The sequence below is a fragment of the Chanos chanos genome, chromosome 9, assembly GCF_902362185.1.
Source record: "Chanos chanos chromosome 9, fChaCha1.1, whole genome shotgun sequence".
In the NCBI taxonomy this organism is placed as follows: domain Eukaryota; kingdom Metazoa; phylum Chordata; class Actinopteri; order Gonorynchiformes; family Chanidae; genus Chanos; species Chanos chanos.
The window spans coordinates 17,452,127-17,473,456 of record NC_044503.1 but is presented as its reverse complement, the minus strand read 5'-3'; the positions used below and the strand labels follow the sequence as shown (position 1 = coordinate 17,473,456).

At 44.2% G+C, this 21,330-nt stretch overlaps 1 protein-coding gene across 4 annotated transcripts in view; it reads left to right on the top strand.

Moving 5' to 3' along the window:
- The window catches only part of tmcc1a (transmembrane and coiled-coil domain family 1a), a 39,791-nt gene extending 18,461 nt beyond the window's left edge, over window positions 1-21,330 (top strand). For 2 of the 4 annotated variants that reach the window (XM_030785053.1, XM_030785052.1), the window contains 4 exons: window positions 16,752-17,012; window positions 17,253-17,938; window positions 19,686-19,821; window positions 20,844-21,330. In XM_030785053.1, coding sequence (XP_030640913.1) covers window positions 16,752-17,012; window positions 17,253-17,938; window positions 19,686-19,821; window positions 20,844-21,152 — 1,392 coding nt within the window. In that variant the 3' untranslated portion in view covers window positions 21,153-21,330. Of the gene's footprint in view, window positions 1-6,968; window positions 7,044-15,521; window positions 15,672-16,751; window positions 17,013-17,252; window positions 17,939-19,685; window positions 19,822-20,843 lie in introns of those variants that run through there. The other 2 variants (XM_030785054.1, XM_030785055.1) reach the window with 2 other exon arrangements.

Here is a 21,330-nt window from a genome sequence, read left to right as displayed (position 1 = left end):
AGCAGCCAGATCTGAACAGACTCAGTCAAACTCATACCCACAGAACAGACTCACTCAAACTCATACCCACAGAACAGACTCACTCAAACTCATACCCACAGAACAGACACACTCAAACTCATACCCACAGAACAGACTCACTCAAACTCATACCCACAGAACAGACACACTCAAACTCATACCCACAGAACCGACACACTCATAGTCATACACACAGAACAGACACACTCATAGTCATATCCACAGAACAGACAAACTCAAACTCATATCCACAGAAGGTTCATCAGCAGCCAGACAGGCAGCATGAAGAAGGTTCTACAGCCCTATTTAAATGTAATGTGTTGACACAAGTTGTGAAAATGTGTTATCTTGGTCAGTGCTGTTTATGAGACAGTCAGTCATGTCAAAATGATGCTGCTTAACCAAAATTACAGAGGGAGGGGCAGACACGGAGAATGGAGTGGAAATCTGACTTTGCTCTATCTGACAGCACCTCTACATTCACTGTCTGCTATTTTTTCTCCATTTTTGTGTTGATCCATGTCCCTCTCTTTTCAACTAGCTCCACATGCTCGCTCTCTCTCTCTCTTTCTCTCTCTCTCTCTCTCTCTCTCACACACACATACACACAAACACACACACACCTGCTCTCCCTCTCTCTCTTTCTCCCTCTCTCTTTCTCTCTCTCTCTCTCTCTCTCACACACACACACACGCACACACACGTGTTTCCTAGAATGGGTTATGGCCATAGTGACCTTGCTAACTTTTTTAAAAAACCCTGTCACCCCCTCACTCTCAAACACACACGCTAACCCTCAGTTAGTCTCCCTCTTTCATTTCTCCCTCCTTAGTGTTTTAGTCTTCTCCACTTACTTTGGTCATACTTCCATTCTGTTCTTTCGAGAGAGAGAGGGAGGAAACTGAGAAAGAGAGAAAGAGAGAAAAAGAGAGATTGTTTTTGTACTCATATAGATCCCCGGCATTCCTAACTGTCCCTCAGAGCATCTTGTAACACACACACACATTCCTTAACCTATTATGCGTTCCTCTTTTATTATGTCTTTTATGTAAGAGGAAATAAGGGGAGGGCAGAGAAATGAAGAACAGGGGCATCATAAAAGAGAAGAATGTGGAAAACTTATCCAGAGGGAACATTTGTGTGTGTGTGTGTGTGTGTGTGTGTGCACACGTGTGCGCATGCTTTCTTTACGCTCAGAGTTTTATTTCCATATTAATGGAAGTACTCTGTCTCCCCCTGGTGGTTTATATAAACGAGTTTCTCCAAACTGAGCTGCAGGCTTGTTTTGTTGATGAGTTTATTTGAATTTTATTTGTGTTTCATTTGAACCTTTGTGTGTTTGAGCATATGTGTGTATGAGAGAGAGAGAGAGAGAGAGAAAGAAAGAGAGAGAGAGAGAGAGAGAGAGAGAGAGAGAGAGAGAGCCTCATTAATACATCTAGGAATGTCCACAGAAAACACACTTTACTTCTTATATTACACACACTCATAAACACACACAGCCATGCGCACTAGGGAAGTCTGCCTCAATCAATACACACATACACACACAAACACACACACTCACACACGCACACACACACACACACACACACATACACATATGCACGCACACACAGAGGGTTTTTTTGTTTTGTTTTGTTATTTTTAGAGTGTGTGTATGTGATAATTGTGGGCTGTTGGGTGAGAGTTTGGCTATGTTGACATGCAGCAGGGCCTGGAGAGGAGAGGAACTCAGGGGTAAAGGTCAAAGCCAGTGGGCAGCGCTTGTTGGTCTACAGTCTTTTCCTGCCCGTTTGCATTTGTGTTTTCCTGTTTGATCATGATGGTACACACCCACATACACACAGACTCATTTCCTCTGGAACATGCTGTTTCATGCTGTAGTGTGGCATTGTTGCTGTTTTGTGTGGCTGGGGTTGTGTAACTAGGGTGGTGTGTGTCTCTGTACCATGCCAGAAGGCTTTTCACACTGGGCTGTAGATCTGTACCCCTCCCAGTACATGCCCTCCACCACCCAGTACCTTATACTCACCTACAAGTCAGTATCTGTCCCATCCACCGAAAAACTGCCCTGTTAAACCTCACCTGTGACACCACTGAAAACTGCCCCGTTAAACCTCACCTGTGACACCATTGAAAACTGCCCCGTTAAACCTCACCTGTGACACCACCGAAAACTGCCCCGTTAAACCTCACCTGTCCCATCCACCGAAAACTGCCCCGTTAAACCTCACCTGTGACACCATTGAAAACTGCCCCGTTAAACCTCACCTGTCCCATCCACCGAAAACTGCCCCATTAAACCTCACCTGTGACACCATTGAAAACTGCCCCGTTAAACCTCACCTGTCCCATCCACCGAAAACTGCCCCGTTAAACCTCACCTGTCCCATCCACCGAAAACTGCCCCGTTAAACCTCACCTGTGACACCACTGAAAACTGCCCCGTTAAACCTCACCTGTGACACCATTGAAAACTGCCCCATTAAACCTCACCTGTGATACCACTGAAAACTGCCCCGTTAAACCTCACCTGTCCCATCCACCGAAAACTGCCCCGTTAAACCTCACCTGTGACACCACCAAAAACTGCCCCGTTAAACTTCACCTGTGACACCACTGAAAACTGCCCCATTAAACCTCACCTGTGACACCACTGAAAACTGCCCCGTTAAACCTCACCTGTGATACCACTGAAAACTGCCCCGTTAAACTTCACCTGTGACACCACTGAAAACTGCCCCGTTAAACTTCACCTGTGACACCACTGAAAACTGCCCCGTTAAACCTCACCTGTGATACCACTGAAAACTGCCCCGTTAAACCTCACCTGTGATACCACTGAAAACTGCCCCGTTAAACTTCACCTGTGACACCACTGAAAACTGCCCCGTTAAACCTCACCTGTGATACCACTGAAAACTGCCCCGTTAAACCTCACCTGTGATACCACTGAAAACTGCCCCGTTAAACTTCACCTGTGACACCACTGAAAACTGCCCCGTTAAACTTCACCTGTGACACCACTGAAAACTGCCCCGTTAAACCTCACCTGTGATACCACTGAAAACTGCCCCGTTAAACCTCACCTGTGATACCACTGAAAACTGCCCCGTTAAACTTCACCTGTGACACCACTGAAAACTGCCCCGTTAAACTTCACCTGTGACACCACTGAAAACTGCCCCGTTAAACCTCACCTGTGACACCATTGAAAACTGCCCCGTTAAACTTCACCTGTGACACCACTGAAAACTGCCCCGTTAAACCTCACCTGTGACACCACCAAAAACTGCCCCGTTAAACCTCACCTGTGACACCACCAAAAACTGCCCCGTTAAACCTCACCTGTCCCATCCACCGAAAACTGCCCCGTTAAACTTCACCTGTGACACCACCGAAAACTGCCCCGTTAAACTTCACCTGTGATACCACCAAAAACTGCCCCGTTAAACTTCACCTGTGATACCACCGAAAACTGCCCCGTTAAACTTCACCTGTGACACCACTGAAAACTGCCCCATTAAACCTCACCTGTGACACCACCAAAAACTGCCCCGTTAAACCTCACCTGTGACACCACCAAAAACTGCCCCGTTAAACCTCACCTGTCCCATCCACCGAAAACTGCCCCGTTAAACTTCACCTGTGACACCACCGAAAACTGCCCCGTTAAACCTCACCTGTGACACCACCGAAAACTGCCCCGTTAAACTTCACCTGTGACACCATTGAAAACTGCCCCGTTAAACCTCACCTGTCCCATCCACCGAAAACTGCCCCGTTAAACTTCACCTGTGACACCACCGAAAACTGCCCCGTTAAACTTCACCTGTGATACCACTGAAAACTGCCCCGTTAAACTTCACCTGTGATACCACCGAAAACTGCCCCGTTAAACTTCACCTGTGATACCACCGAAAACTGCCCCGTTAAACTTCACCTGTGACACCACTGAAAACTGCCCCATTAAACCTCACCTGTGACACCACCGAAAACTGCCCCGTTAAACTTCACCTGTGATACCACCGAAAACTGCCCCGTTAAACTTCACCTGTGACACCACTGAAAACTGCCCCGTTAAACCTCACCTGTGACACCACCGAAAACTGCCCCGTTAAACCTCACCTGTAACACCACTGAAAACTATTTTGAGTTTGTGTGTGAGATGAGCCAAGCCTTGTTTGTTGTGGTATGCATATGGTGACGTAAGATTTAATGAATCCCACGATTGTTAGTGAAATCAGCAATGAGATGTGGGAGCCATGGGTTGGGTTGTTTTGGTGAGATCATTCTATTTTGAAACTTGTGTGTGTATGTGTGTGTGTGTGTGTGTGTGAGTGAGTGAGTGAGTGAGTGAGTGTGTAAGAATGGAGCCAGTCTGTTTTAGAGGAATGTACTGTTTGTGGGGCTCTGTGTTTTCTGCCCGCTCTGGCCTTTCCTCCCACAAAAGGCATCAAGAAAGACTCTGGTCTATAGGTCTTACATAAGCATGAACCCCGATAACCCTCTGTGTGTGTGTTTGTCCGTGTGTTTGTCTGTGTGTTTGTGTGTGTGCATGTGTGTGGTTTGTGTGTGTGTGTGTGTGTGTGTGTGTGGGTGTGTGTGTGTGTGTATGTGTGTGTGTGTGTGTGTGTGTGTGTGTGTGTGTGCATGTGTGTGGTGTGTGGTGTGTGTGTGTATGGTGTGTGTGTGTCAGTGTATGTGTGAGAGACAGAGAGTAGGGGAGAAAGGGAGCCCCCTTCTCAGTCTGGGGCTGGCAAATTCCAGATCTTTCTGGCCTGTTCCTTTCCATTCTTTCTTGGCAGTGGTACAGACCTTGGCATAGACCAGCTGTTCTGGGTTAAGGGGTGTCTGCTCAGTGTGTGTGTGTATCTCTCTCTGTCCCTGGATCCATTCCCCAAAAAACACCCCCCAGTCCCCTTTCCCCAGAGTGCCCCCCTCATCCCAGTAAGGCAATCCCAGTAGAGCTGGTTCTGCACAAGCATTCTGGAACCTTCTAGAGTGGTGTGTATGTGCTGACTGCTGGGGAGAAAGAATGCATACTCACCCTGAACTGCTCACTGAAGAATGACACAATGCTTTTCAGGTGTGACACACTCTCTCTGTCATCTCTGGAATGGCAGCGGAAAGTCCAAAGAGTAAGTGCATGTGTGTGTTTACATATTTGTGAATGTGTTTGTTTGTGTGTGAGTGTGTGGATTTTCCTCAGGAATTCAGTGACATAGTTGCAATCAGTATTTAGTAGTGACGTAGCTGCAGTCAGTAGTCAGTAGTGACATCAGTCAGTAGTCAGCTCCCTTACTATTTGTCCTGTAGCTTTGTGTCATTCACCGTTTTCCCTGGATTAGTCAGGTAAACATCCACACCTCCCTCAGGCAACTCTAAACTAGCTCAGTTAGCCTTATTAGCCTCTGCCTGTTTTTAACTGTACTGATTTACATGATTTCAAGATAAATCCAACATTTAAAACCAAGGCAGGACCATGAACAGATAAGAGGACGGGGTTTAAAAAAAATGTTTACATTCTTGAATATCCACAGTGGAGACAGGACAGCTAGGAGAACAGACACTGTCTTTGACTGGCTACTTCTTCACTGATGCCTTTTGCACTCATAAAGGTCCTCTTTGTGTGGCATGCTGAGAACAGTCTTGAGTTCTCAGTGCTAGTGTGTGTGAATAATTGTCTTAAAGAGCCACTGGAGTACCACTCAGAGCACTGTTAAGAAAATGTTTTATGGCAAAATGTGATCACAGGCTGCTCTGTGAAGTGCACGGTATTCCTGCAGTATTCAGGGATTTCAGTCCCATAGTGATGAGAGAGAGAGAGTGACCAGCAGTGTACCCTTGTTTCATTCGCTGCAGGAACGGAACGGCTCTTTCACACACATCTAGCAGTTTCTAAATGAGACGAGTTATGTAAGCCAACTTTCACCCAAACTTTTCATTAACCTCCCCCCGTGTCTCTCTCTCTCTCTCTCTCTCTCTCTCTCTCTCACTCTCACTTTCACTCTCTCTCTCTCTCTGTCTCTCTCTCTCTCTGCCCCTAAACAAGCAAGCAAACAGCTTCTCTGCTGTTAATTGGACTCACTCACACACATACACACACACACACACAGTGTTGTTCACTGATTGGTCTTATGACAGTATGAGCTTTGTAAAATGGTAAGAAGTGTGTAGTCGGGGACATTGGTTCTGCTACGGGTAATTCTTTCGTGGATTGTTTTCTCACAAGGACGTGTGACAGTCCTGTGTGTGTGTGTGTGTGTGTGTGTTTGTGTTTGTGTGTAGAGCATTTTATGGTGGGTTTCACTGGGCGCTTTTGGAGGTTCCAGTTTGTGAGTTCCATTTAGCTGTTAACTGTTGACTGGGAGACATGATTGGTTTAGGGTTGCGGATCATGCAAGCTGATTGGCTTGATTCTCTGAGCTGCAAACGATTGTTGTTGTTCTTACATCAGCTGGCCAATGAGAGAGTTTTATGAGCTCCTGAGATCAGAATGGAACACACATACACACGCACGAACATGCACACACACACACACACACACACACTCACGCTCTTACTCACAGTTGCACACAGAGTCTGGGCTCATTGGGAGTTCTCTCATAAGCAACTTGTCACTCAGCCCTCTCACCAAACGAGCTGCAGCACTCACAGGCCTGTGTGTCCAACTGGCTGAACCTAGAGCCTCTCCAAGGCTGTGATCCCAGACGACCTGCTCCTGCTTTGCTCCGAACTCTACCTTCAGTTCCATCTTGTGCTGCTTGGATCATTGTCTGGGATCTCTGCTCTGAAGGCTCTGAATTGGAAACGTTTTCGTGACGTTTTCAGATTCCTATGGACATTTGTCATGGCATCTCTCCTATGCACACTGCTGCCTTTAGACTGTATCTGAATTTTGTGTTTGTGTGTGTGTGTGAGTGTGTCTACTGGTTGCTCTGATGATTTCTCCAATGGAAGTCATTCTCAACCTGGTGACTCCTGACTCATCTCCATCCACCTCTCCCACCAACACTGTGAGTGTCACCTGCCTGTCTAATCTGTGTGTGTTTGTGTGTATGTTTGTGCGCACGTGTGTGTGTGTGTGTATGTGTGCGTGTGTTTGTGTGTGTATGTTTGCACGCGTGTCTGTGTGTGTGTGTGTGTGTGTGTGTGTGTGTGTGTGCGTGCGTGTGTATGTGTGCGTGTGGGTGTGTGTTCATGTGTGTGTGTGGGTGTAGGTTGCATATCTGTGTTTTTGGGGATGTTCATGACTACATGACTTTGTATCCATGTGTATATTGAGATTGCTGTGGGACAGGCATGGTTATCCTGAGTGTGACTGAGTGTGTGTGTGTGTGTGTGTGTGTGTGTATGACACAGCAGTGTAAGACCTGTCTAAATCTTTTAAGAGACTTTCAGAGACTTAACTTTGACGTCATTGATGAAAGGCTCTGTTGTGAGAGCTAGCTTAGAGTGACTACAGTCTTTTTATTTGTGTGTGTCAGCGACACTTCCATAACATTTGGGCTGTATCATCATTTGTTTTTTACATTAAATACATGTCAACCACAAGGTTCTTCTTAGTCACTCAGTGTTCGTGCTTGTCAGCAAACTGACTTCCTCTTCTGGGTTTGCCCTGCAGTTACCCTTAGACAATGTGTACCCATAACTATGTGCTGTGTGTGTGTGTGTGTGTGTGTGTGTGTATGTGTATATGTATGAGTGTGTATACTGTGCATGGGTGCTGAGTTACATAATTGTCCATAGATGGTGAATGGAGGCATTGTTACTGGATGTAGTTCAGTTAAAGAAACAAAAAAGCTGATCACCATGGAAAACTGAGCTTGGCTTTGTTTGATTATGGCAGGCTTGAAGTGGGAAGAGAGGGTGGGAAAAAAAGAGACAGGGAGAGGAAGAGAAAGAGTTACAGAGGGAGGGAAGCAGAGAGAGAGAGAAGGCTATTTTTTAACTGGGCATAGTTTGGCAGGAGAAATGACTGTTTTCATTGATCTTCACTATTCTTATCAATGCATTAGGATATTGCTAACTGAATAGTAATTATGTTTTTTTCTTTGTTTTTTTCTGTAATTTGTTCTTCAACCCCAGTGGAATTTGACCTTTCCCTTAAATTACACTTAAACTTAAATTACACTTTAAATTACACATTCCATTTTTCATAATGTTGTGAAGCTACACTGTGCCATACGTACACATGCGCACGCACACACACACACACGCACACACACACACACGCACACACAAACACAGTATATATATGTGTGTGTGTGTGTGTGTGTGTGTTTATGAAAAACATTCTCATACATAAATTTTGAATATTAATGCAGGCCTACCAATGTGATGGAGTAAAAATACACACACACACAAACACACACACCTTGTATGCTTGACTGGGGGGACCTTCCAATGACTTCGATTTTAACAAAAATAAAGAGTAACAGCCTAACCAAAAAACATTTTCACACTTTCAGTTTACTAAAAAAGCACCTAGTTTTTATGAGTTGGGACTATGATTTTGAGCCCAGTTTGACAAGATATACCCAATAGAATAGTATACTGTTAGTTAAATGTCTCTGTAAGTTAGCAAAATGAACACACACACACACACACATTCCTGCTTACCAGTTTAACCAGGGGAGTCCCAGCGTTCTGAGGTGTTACCCTTTGATGCTGTCAGTCCTGTTCTTATTCAGATTCTAATTTGATGGATTACGTCAGGGCATGTTTCTCCCCATTACTCCTTTTTAAAAGACTGTCCTCTGTTTACACTTGTAAAGTCATGGAGATTGACCAGGGTCACCACCTTTATGCAACTAAGTCCTTTCAGTTTCTCAATACCACCAATGATGACATGCTGCGAATGTTTTCTTCTTTTTGCAATATAATAAAGAGAACTTTTTGCATCTTGTCACATAATTCAATAGACCATTTTATCTAGGAAGTTAAAGACAAAACTTACAGAAAATTTGAGTGTTATAATGTCAAAAAACCTTTGTGTTTTTTTAGAACTGAGTGGAGCAGAGATGAGATTGAGAAATGAGAGTGTCTTGTCTGTGTGCGAGTGTTGTAGGATTTTGTATTTTTCTGTTCTGACCTTTGAGGAAAATACCTACTTTCAGGCCACTCTCTGACCCTTTTACCTCATTTTGGGGCCTTTTCCAGTTTTGAATCGATCGGTTGTGGGTGAAAGACTGTTTAAACGAATGTGGGGTTTTTGTGGGGTTTTTTTTACATTTTCAGGAACATCCGTGTGTTTGCCCCTGAGCTCACAGAGAGACATTGTAGTTTCAGTGGCGGCCCTGTAATTAGCCTTTAACAGGATTAATTATGCTTGGTAATAAGCCTAATAAGGTTTACTGGTGAAAGCTCTAAGGAGATACACAAACAGGAGGATGAGTGTTTTTATTTTGTTTTATTTGATGCTATTGTTGTTTAGTCTGTGTTGTCACCTGCCAGCTCAGTAAACCACAGATCAGAGTCAGAGTGGTGGAACTGTACAACTGATTTGGGCTCAGTAAACCACAGATCAGAGTCAGAGTGGTGGTACTGTACAACTGATTTGGGCTCAGTAAACCACAGATCAGAGTCAGAGTGGTGGAACTGTAGAGCTGATTTGGGCTCAGTAAACCACAGATCAGAGTGGTGGAACTGTAGAGCTGATTTGGGAAGGATTTGTCTATTCATACAGGTCCAGGTGTTCTGTTATAAAGTTCGGAACATTTTTGCTGTTGATTAGTAATTGAGTTAATTAATGTTTTATTGGGTTGACATAAATATCTCATTTCAGTGTCATTTATGCCTTTATGTGCACTGCTTTAGAATAAGCTGATGATACCATCAGTCTTTTAAATAGTTTTGCTGAGTGGTTAGGCCTTTAATACAGCTGTATCTGATGTTGAAGGCTGCACTTTGTTAGAAGAGATGTTTTTTGTCTTTTTATCTTTTTTTTTTTTACATGGTCATGTTTAGAGACCAGTCTCAGGTTTGTAATATTGAACAGGTAATCTGACATGGTGTTTTGTCTTCCCGTTCAGCAGAGTTATGGAGATACTCCTCTGCCTTTGTTTGAGTAGGGATGGTTCCAACACTCTCTGGCTGAGTTTCAAACGATCGCTGACCTAAAAGGGAGAGAGTATTGACTCTTTTTTTGGCTTCATTTTGCTGTAATCATTTAAATGTCCACGGCTGACCCAGGCTTAAAGCTGTCTGAAAGAATGACCCATTTGAAAGGGTCGAATGAATGGCTGATACTGTTAGCATTATGCAAGTCAGACTTTAATTGTACTAATTACTCCTTCTTATTTACAAGTCTTATATGGAAATGAGCTGTAAAGTATGTCTTTGGTTAGCCTTATGTTCCAGACAAATGGGGACTAGACTGGGTTACTGCACTTCAGCTGAACTAAACATCTCTGTAGTTAGCCTCCTGTTACAGACACTAAGTTTCCTTACTTCAGCTGAACTAAACATCTCTGTAGTTAGCCTCCTGTTACAGACACTAAGTTTCCTTACTTCAGCTGAACTAAACATCTCTGTAGTTAGCCTCCTGTTACAGACACTAAGTTTCCTTACTTCAGCTGAAGCTGTTGACGTGACAAAAGCTGCAGGAGCTAGCACTGGGTTTTTGTGAATATGTACTTGAATGATTGTTCAAGGTTTTAAGGGAGCTGGTGCCACTGCTTAACTGTGTTAGACTGAGTTCAGATACCCGTGCCTGTGTTGTACCTTATATTACCTTTATATTTACCTTATTGTCCTTTTATTTTTATGTACTACTACATTGTGCAAGTTGAGCTGGCCCCGAGCCCAAGAATTTCATTACTGATAATGATGTCCACATTGTTATCTAGTAAATGACAATAAAACTTGAAACTATCTGTTAAAGGTCATTAAAACCTTGTTATCTCAGCTTGACTGAAAGGTGTTGTGATCTTCAGAAATGTTGCATTAGCTTGTCATACTTCAGACTTGAGACCTGTTCATTTCTTCAGACCTGATTTATAATGAGGTATGTATTGTTTACCTTTGACATTAGTGTCTCTGCTATCTTACAGCACTGACAGCATCGTAACAGTATTGATTGTACCACAACAGTGTTGACTGAATTGTAACAGTGTTGACTGAATTGTAACAGTGTTGACTGAATCGTAACAGTGTTGACCATACCACAACAGTGTTGACCGATTCGTAACAGTGTTGACTGTACCATAACAGTGTTGACCGTATGGTAACAGTTTGTTGGCAGTGATGAGGTCATACATGCATGTATGTAGGAGATGGGATATAAATATTTAACATATTTCACACACTCGCACACACACAATCTCTGCCAGACTCTTCTAACACAGTCACTTGTTTAACTCTGGCAAATATTCACTTTTCACATTGCCTTTTCACAGCATCTGCAATCTATAACATTTTATTCCATTTCAGTTCATCAGTTCTCATGGAGAGTGAGGGAAAGTTGAGTAATGAGAAACCTGAGGTGGACCTGGAGTCTGTTAAGTTTAACAGAGCTATATTGTCAGTTCTAGGACTTAAACCTTATGTAATTTCAGTGTATGGATGTTTGCAGTAAACAGTTTTATGCTAGTTTGGCTGAGTCTCTTTCAAACAGCTGCTTAAAGTCTTACACTGTTTTGTCTGTAAACATGTGCTGATATGCTGGATGCCATGTCCTTGTGTGCTAGGGTGTCTGCCAAGATCAGGAGAGTGTGTAAAATGTAATTAAGTGTGTTCTTACCATGTCGTTAATGTGTTCCTCACTAACCTTGAGTCGCCAGTGCTTCCTGTGTTCCCATCTCAGGCTTCACGCGGCACCCTGTATGTGTGTGTGTGTGTGTGTGTGTGGGGGGGGGGGGGGGGGGTGGGGGGTGTCTGGTTTGCACATTCTGTTCCACTGTTCAGAGAACGGCCATAGGTCTTACACAGAACTCACCTGATTTGTGCTCGACAAAACTTGAACCCAGTTCTTAGACTCCAGACCTGGTTTCATTGCAATGCATGTTCAATGCAAACCAGTTCCCACTGGACAATACACTGTGTAAACTGGTCTGACTTTTTTTTTAATCTCCAGTACACTCTATAATATTTAAAAAATGTACCATGTATGTTGTAAAATTAATGCTTTGTATTGTCTAGTTTGAAAGAACTCTAATTTCTACAGGCTTTGCTTCTGTCACCTTTTGTCTCTTGTCGGTTTTGATTGTATATGCAAACGTTTGTGAATGCTGGTGTTATGATATATTCTTGTGTGCAGAGGAGGGATGCCTGCGTGTTTAATACAATAATCATACAAATTCAACACCTTCTGGAGTCATATTCTCCAAATGAAATCAATGAGATTGTGTTTTGTAATGGGGGCCACTCTCCTTACCTGTAATGTCAAAGCCATTGGCCTGGTCTTGGGTTAGGGTTATGCCTCTTTTGCTCTCTGTTTTATGCTCCTTTTGCTCTGGTCTGTATCCATCAGTACACTCTCTCAACTCCCAAATTCTCTCAATTCACTCTCTCTCAATTACATTCTCTAAATTTCCATTATGGAAAATCACATTCTGCAGTCTTTAGCACTCACCTGAAAAACTGATAAATTTTGTTGCTCTCAAAAATTCGAGTTGCTCAGGTGTGTCTTACAGAGCCAAATGAAGTGTAATGGTTTTCTGATGAGATCATTTTGTAAAGAGTAGATTCCTTACAGTAGGGTATTACATGCCTGGTTTCACAATGTGCCTTAGAGATCTGGCTGATACTGTGACAGCCAGGTGTCCCATGAGTGTTTATCATGATCAGGTATCAATTTACAATTTTACAGTTTGGCATTTAGCAGACGCTTTTAACCAAAGCGACTTACAATAAGTTGCATGAGGCAAATCATTTCAGATTGACACGATAACCCAGCATTCATTCCAAACAAAATAACCTGTCCCTCACCTCGCTCACTCACTTTTTCTCTCAGTTCAGTGTTTTCCATCATATATCAGCAGACTCCTAAATTTCACTTCCAAGTTTCCACTGATTTCTCAAAGCCATACTTCTCTATTTTACCAACAACTGTATGACATTCAATAAATTTGCCAAATAACTGGTATAATAATTAAGATTAGATTAACATTAGGACTAGAAACAACCACTGTGTCAGTCAGACTTCGTCAGTTACTGTCATCTGTTGTCTCTTCAAAGCAATATAACCCACACCTCTTTTCCTCCCGCCCGGCTGGCATTTCGCGAGGCTGTTCGCTTAATATTAATTACGCTATTCTCTCTGTCGGTATGTGTGTGTGTGTCGTGTGTATGTCGTGTGTGTTTTAATGATCTCATGTCTCTCACGTGCTCCGGTGGTATTTTTATGCTATATTCGCGAATGTTTGTGGTGATGTCATATGTCATCTCGCATTTCACCACTGGTGTGTTGCTCAAAATGAGTTCATCATTGCGTCTTAAACACCATAGCAGAAAATTCCTTTCCTCTACCCGTTCCATATTTTTCTTTGTCCTTGCACGCTTATTCCAGTTTCACCAGTTCCATGCCATTTACTGCGCATTTTTATTGAGGCCAGAATCCGTGGTACCAGTGAACGAACAGCGCGAACGATCTTATCACGGGTTCAAAGCTCTCTCTGTAATAGAACTTATTCGAGGCCACCTCAGTTCACAGTTGTCATCTGACGCGAGAAGCAGAACTACCCTTTCACCCGTATTATCTTGCGGACATCAAATTACACATTACAACTCCAAGCCCCAATAGACGGTTAATCTGTGTCACGCGTTGGTGTATGTAGGTCGGACCGCTGTCAGTCTTACATGTTATACATTATGGCAAGTAATTGATTAAATAGCGTCGGATGCGCAATAAACACGTAAAATGCCTATGGATGAAAATACACAACACCATTACCGAAGCGTGTTTTCAAAAAAAATTGAATAGACTGTATCGTTAAAAATGTTGTCACGCGGTTTCATATGAGTTTTCAACATCACGAGTCTAAATGATGTTTTTGTTTTATGTTTTATGAATGGTGTGCGTCTCATTCTGGGTCCTTTTGATTCCGTAATTTTATCTGAGAATCTGCAGTGCACTTTTCCGACCGCCAGGTGTTAATTATTTCAATAATCCGAGTGAGCATCACCTGGGCCGTATTCAGTGCCTCACTTTCGTTTGATCGTCCGTTGTTTTAGACTTGTCCATGAATTGGTGCCTGTATTTTATCAGTTCAACTTATTAGATATTATTTTTATAGATTTATTAGCACTACTTGTCAAATAATGTCATAATCTCTGATCGTCGTCTCATTGCAAAGTATGACTCATCAGTCATGAAACTGGGATAAGAATAACGGTTGACAGTTCTAACGCCGACTGAACTGTCAGTAAATTCTATATGAATTTGCGGTCTGTAAAATGAGTATTACATTTCTTGTCGAGGCATTCACTGAAAATAATGTGAGAGAAAAAAATGGAAGTTAGTCGTGCAGTTTTCTCAAAACTATATTAAACGTTCCTTTTTTGTAACCAGCACAGTTAAAATGCAGGCGAATGCATCGAATTTTCCAGCAAGATTCTCACAAATAATGCGAGTCATTTACAAGACAGAACCACCTCCTGAAGATCGCAATATGTGGCGACACATCGTTGGTCAGGCACCCGGCGGTCTTTCGGCCAGTCATACCTGTCGTAGGTTGGGTCTAATTGTTTAGGGTAGAGCACTTGTGCAATTGTGTTAAAATATTTTGTGCGTTCTAACAGTCATAGGTGTGTGTGTGTAAGAGAGAATGTTCAAACTGGCTTGCCTCAAACCGCAGTAACCCCTCTACCCTGGCCAGTTTAAGGAACGTCCATTTATTTGAATTTTGTCTGATAGAATCTGTAAAATCACCCCTTCTTTGACCGGCAGGTCTCGAGAGGCGTCTGTTATTGCGTGCATTGTTTCAGACAGCAGATTGCAAAAGATTGCATGGCTCTCGTTTTAAAACGTCTAGCCACATGTTATGTTCGAGAGTTTTTACACGTTAACACAACGAAAATCAATATTTGATATCATTCTGCGTGATCGATTGCAGAGAAATCCTTGAAAGCCTGACGTGACTGTTGCCAAATCAAATTAGACCAACTTTGTGTTTAGTTGTGTCGATTAAATGGGTTTCTTGGCAACCATTAAACTACCTACTTGATGAAAACGTTAAGGAAACACATATTGGATTATTGTAAATTCGCTGTATTGTGGGTTTACTGTAGGTTACTGCATTCCTCCTGCTGTTTTAAACATCCCTCCGGCCAAAGTCCTCTTTTTGAATCTGTTACGATCACGCCAGGTCCTAGGGCAAATGATTGTCGTTCTCCCGGCTCTTCCACCCGCTCGAGGCGGAGTCGCGTTCGCTTAGGATGATGTCATGTTTAAAGCCCATTAGCGGATCCGGGAGGTGAGGGCGGAGCGATGTTCTCGAGGAGCAAATCTAGTTTCAGGTGCGACTCAACTTTCAAAACAAGTTTGGGAAGTCTGAGAGAACAGGCGGAAGGTTCACGGCGTTCAAAGAAACCAGGATTATTTGAAATATAAATGAAGTGTGCTTCCCAGACGATACTCAAGTTAGTTGGCTACACATTGGAGAATGCACTGGGAACAGCTACTCCGTCTTAGGAATGAAAAGGTAAATGCATGTCTTAGGTCTACACTGGCAACTTGTTGTCTGCTGCGGACTATAGGAGGTACAGACTGAAAACGCACCTTGTTCATTCTCTTTGTGTTTTAGAGGGGTTTCAGTCGTTGTCGTCTACCTGATCATTGGCCATTAAAAATGTAACCCGTGTCGTCAAGCCTGTGAAACCACAGGATGTTGCGGTTTTGGTACGGCATGAATCGTCCCAGAATGAAAGGACCAGTCATCGATTAGTCACAGCATTAGTAGCACCTGCGTTAATCGCTTTTTTAATAGCACATGCCCTCTGGGTTCTGTGGCACGACTGAACGATCAATCTGACGTATATCTACTCACCGTCTCTTCCTGAGAGGCAGGCTTTCAGTGTTAAGACAATGTTTACCACAGCTGACATAGTAAAATTGCGTTATGGCTTCGATGTTGTCTTTCGTCTGTGACTTGTCTTTTTTGAAAAGTATTTGCACGCACTGAATCAGACTGACTCAGCTGCGCCGTCGGGCGATCCCAGACAAAGGGTTTGATCAAACGAAAATGCAGGTCAGCTTGGCTGTAAGCGTAGAATGACCGACTAACGTGATTTCCGGTTGAGCTTTGTGGTTTTCGAAAATTAGTCCAACACAGTCGCTAATCTGATAAATTGAACATTACTCCCATTGAACACCCAAAGTCAGATCTCAGCTGTACAACGGTCGCACAGTAGCGTGGGACACTCTCACACACCTGCACACTACTGCATAGAGTCCGTTCTCCATCAAGACAGAGTTTTGAGGCGTTTTCTTGTTGTTTATTATTTGTGGCATAGGCCATATTAAAATGCTTTTGACCTTTTTAAAACTGTGCATGCGTGTTTAAGAGGGAGCTGCTATTGTGACTCTGCATCACACCTTCCAGAGAGCACCGCTGAGTGAGAGAGCTGTCCAGCTGACCTCTGTCTGTGCGAAGATCGCAGAAGAGTTCTGTTGCCTCATTATATCATCAAACAACAATGATGAAAATTTCCTCCTCTCAGAACTCTGGCTATTATTCTCTAATCTTCCCCCTCTCTGTTTTCTCTCCCCATGCTCTCTGCAGATTGAGAGGTTGGAGGGGGGAGGACTTGGCCAGGGTGCACTTGCAGTGTCATGTGGAAGCGATGGTTCATTTGCAGGGTCAGAAGAAGCTACTTTGGATCCCCAGCGGACACGGCAGGTGATAGCGCAGCTGCAGCAGAAGATCCTGAAGCTGACGGAGCAGCTGCGTATCGAGCAGACAGCGAGAGATGAGAATGTGGCCGAGTACCTCAAACTGGCCAACAACGCCAGTGACAAGCAGCAGAGCACATGCATCAAACAGGTACTGACTGCCCGCTGACCCTCTCCCTCATCTGGCCCTCTGTCTGTTTTTTATGTCCTGCTGTTCTGTTCTGGTTTATATCTCATGCAGCATTCGTTTGTATTTTCTTGCTCTTTCTTCCGCTCACCAATCTCTGCTCTTACCTGTCCTTCCTCTCCTGTTGTCTTACCTCCTCCTACCATTTCTCTCCTTCCGTTCCTCCCACACTCACCTCATCCTGTTCTATCTTTTTATCGACAGGTGTTTGAGAAGAAGAATCAGAAGTCTGCCCAGAGTATTGCTCAGCTGCAGAGGAAGCTGGAGCACTACCACCGGCGTTTACGCGAGGCCGAACATAACGGCATCCAGCGCCAGCCCAAAGACGTGCTGAGGGACATGCAGCAGGGCCTGCGAGACGTGGGCGCTCGGGTCTCGGGCTTCAGCGAGGGCGTGGTGGACAGCGTGAAGGGCGGCCTGTCCAGCTTTTCTCAGGCTACCCACTCAGCAGCTGGAGCGGTGGTCTCCAAACCCCGCGAAATCGCCTCCTTAATCCGTAACAAGTTTGGAAGCGCGGACAACATCAATGCCCTCAAGGACTCCATAGACGAGGGGGCGGGGGAAGAGGCTGGGATGGGGGGACGGTCCCTGGGCATGGTGGCCGCCCACTTACAGTCCAGCCCCAAGTTTGGTAGTGAGGAGGACTGTTCCAGTGCCACCTCTGGTTCGGCAGGAGCCAATAGTGTGACGGGCGCTCCTGGAGGACCGCCTAGTTCGAAGGGAAATACACTGGAGAGGGGGAGGAGTTCAAGTGTAGACATGCTGTTCCAGGAGGTACAGGACCTGCGTGATGCTCAAGCCCACCTGGAGGAGGAGCTAGAGAGCCTGAAGAGCGAATATCATAGAGAATACACAGTGGTGATGCAGACTCTGCAAGAGGAACGATTCAGGTACGCACGCATACATTTACATACACACACACACACACACACACATACATATATACATACACACATACTCATACACAGATGCATAGACACACACACTCATACACTCACACACACATACATGCACACACACACTCATACACTCACACATATATACACATATGCGCGCACACACACAGACAAAGTACCGCCGCGACTGTGCGCTTTAGACACAGGCACTAAAACAGTAGAAACAGGACATATTTGATAAAGGTCATTGGTCAGATTAAAATGTAGGTCTTATTTCTCTTCCTAGCTCAGTATATTTATGTCTGCATCTGTGTTTGTAAGCCTGTGTATTTATCTTTGGGCTTAAAATAGATTTTCATAAATTCCTCTTGAATAGCAAGACCAAATATGAGTGGGAGTGAGAGAGAATCGGGTCTATAGGAGTGAGGGAGTGAGAGGAGGAAGGGAATGATGACGGGAGAGAGGAAGAGAAAAGCCAGGAATGAATGGCGAGAGGAGCGTTTTTTGCCTAAAATGTCCTGCTGAAGTGAAGTGTTCTATTTGTCCTCCGCTAAAAATAACTGGAACAGAACAGAAATGGAGGCTTTTAAAGTGTGTCTGGAACCAACTGTTCTTAGGCTAAATCTGTGTGCGTGTGTGTGTATGTAAATGTGGGAGAGGTTGAGTGGCTAGTGTAAATCTTGTGTGTGTGTTTGTGTGTGGGAGAGGTTGAATGGCTAGTGTAAATCTTGTGTGTGTGTGTGTGTGTGGGAGAGGTTGAGTGGCTAGTGTAAATCTTGTGTGTGTGTGTGTGTGTGGGAGAGGTTGAATGGCTAGTGTAAATCTTGTGTGTGTGTGTGTGTGTGGGAGAGGTTGAATGGCTAGTGTAAATCTTGTGTGTGTGTTTGTGTGTGGGAGAGGTTGAATGGCTAGTGTAAATCTTGTGTGTGTGTTTGTGTGTGGGAGAGGTTGAATGGCTAGTGTAAATCTTGTGTGTGTGTTTGTGTGTGGGAGAGGTTGAATGGCTAGTGTAAATCTTGTGTGTGTGTTTGTATGTATATGTGGGAGAGGTTGAGTGGCTAGTGTAAATCTTGTGTGTGTGTTTGTATGTATATGTGGGAGAGGTTGAATGGCTAGTGTAAATCTTGTGAGAGGTTGAGTGGCTAGTGTAAATCTTGTGTGTGTGTTTGTATGTATATGTGGGAGAGGTTGAATGGCTAGTGTAAATCTTGTGTGTGTGTTTGTATGTATATGTGGGAGAGGTTGAGTGGCTAGTGTAAATCTTGTGTGTGTGTTTGTATGTATATGTGGGAGAGGTTGAGTGGCTAGTGTAAATCTTGTGTGTGTGTTTGTGTGTGAGAGAGGTTGAATGGCTAGTGTAAATCTTGTGTGTGTGTGTGTTTGTGTGTGGGAGAGGTTGAATGGCTAGTGTAAATCTTGGGGGGGGGTAAATGATCAATGAGCCAGCATGATCCTGAAAATCCTCACCTGTCAAACACGCACACGCACGCGCACACACATACGACATTAAGTGCTTACACTTATTGCGGGCCATGTTTCTCCTGAAATCTGATCTGTATGATGAACATCCAGTGTTTCCAAGAAATTCATGTTTCACTTCCCACTGTGTGTGCATGTGTGCATGCATGCATTCGTCCCTCCTTGTGCATGGATGTATTTTAATTAGTTGTTGGTAGCATGTTTTAATCTCCCCTTGTCTCCTGTGTGTGTGTGTCTGTGTGTGTGTGTGTGCACGCTATAGGTGTGAGAGGCTGGAGGAGCAGCTTAATGACCTGACAGAGTTACACCAGAATGAGATCCTCAACCTGAAGCAAGAGTTGGCCAGTATGGAGGAGAAAATAGCTTACCAGTCATATGAGAGGGCCAGAGACATACAGGTACTTTGTGTGTATGTGTGTGTGTGCGTGTGTGTGTGGCTGTGTGTTTATGGGAACACAGGTACTGTGTTTAACACACATCTGTGCTTGTGTGTGTTGGAAAGAGAGAAACCAAAGGAAAAGCAGTATTACCGTAAGGGGAATTGTCCACTACAGACAATAAGTTTCATAAGAAGATTGTAATGCACAGCTTTGTTTATGACATTTAATACACAGCAATAACAGACTTGGTCATGGTTTATGTTGAGGGGGGAGGCAGAGGAAAAGTCTGACTAGAAATTAATTCAGTGTAACTATGGGACACTCTGAACTGAGCCAGGCACCGCAAAAACACCATGACTAATTCTGTCATCTGACCAACAAACAAAAGTCATAACAAGCAATTCCACTTTACAAAAGAATCAGAAATGAAACTGCCTCCCCATGGAAACTTCCTGCTCCATTCTCTCCCTGTCAGAGGGAAATCCCAGGCTGGTGTCACAGGCAAACAAAGCTGCCTCTAGTGGTGACAGGGCGCAGTTGCTCAGGAGGCAGGGAAACACCCAGGGCATCGCCGTTGCAGGGCAGACACACAGACAAACACACTCACACACATTCATACAATTTAGTGTCTCCAATTCACCTAACCTGCATGTCTTTGGACTGTGGGAGGAAAACAGACACAGGGAGAACATGTACACTCCACACAGAGAGGCCGCCCGGCCGGGAATCGACCCCGAGACCTTCTTGCTGTGAGGCGACAGCGCTACCCACTGCGCCACCCTGCTGCCCAGAGAATATTCAGACAGTCTGAAACTCTTTGTTCTTGAGCAGACAGAGAGTGTACTACTCTGCTCTGTCTGGAGCAGTTTTTTTGTAGCACAGTAGAGGTCAGCCTGTCAAAAGGAGCTGTTTGTGTTACAGTATAAAACTCTGTCTTTTCCTCATACTTTGACATGCTGTTGGTGATGACTGTAATGTGTTGTAGGAAACAATGTTGTGTGTGTAAACATCTCTCTCTTGTTCCCTGTGTTCACCTGTAGGAGGCGCTGGAGGCCTGTCAGACCCGTATCTCGAAGATGGAGCTGCAACAGCAGCAGCAGCAGGTAGTGCAGTTGGAGGGTCTGGAGAACGCCACGGCACGGACTCTCCTCGGGAAGCTCATTAACGTGCTCCTGGCTCTCATGGCCGTGCTGCTAGTGTTCGTCTCCACTGTGGCCAACTGCGTTGTCCCCCTGATGAAAACACGAAGCCGCTCTTTCTCCACGCTCCTCCTCATTCTCCTCTTCGCCTTCCTCTGGAGACACTGGGACATCCTCTCAGGACACCGCCTGCCGGACACACCCAGATGACCTTCCTAACCACTGGAGTGTAGCAGATATGATTGATTGATTGCTTGATGTGGAGGAAGAGCCATCTGTATCCAAGCTAAGGAGAGCATGATGTAGAGTGGCAAAGAAAAACAACTCTGATTTCATTGGACTCTTTTATGAGAAGACTTTACAAATGTTTACATTTTAAAGACAAATT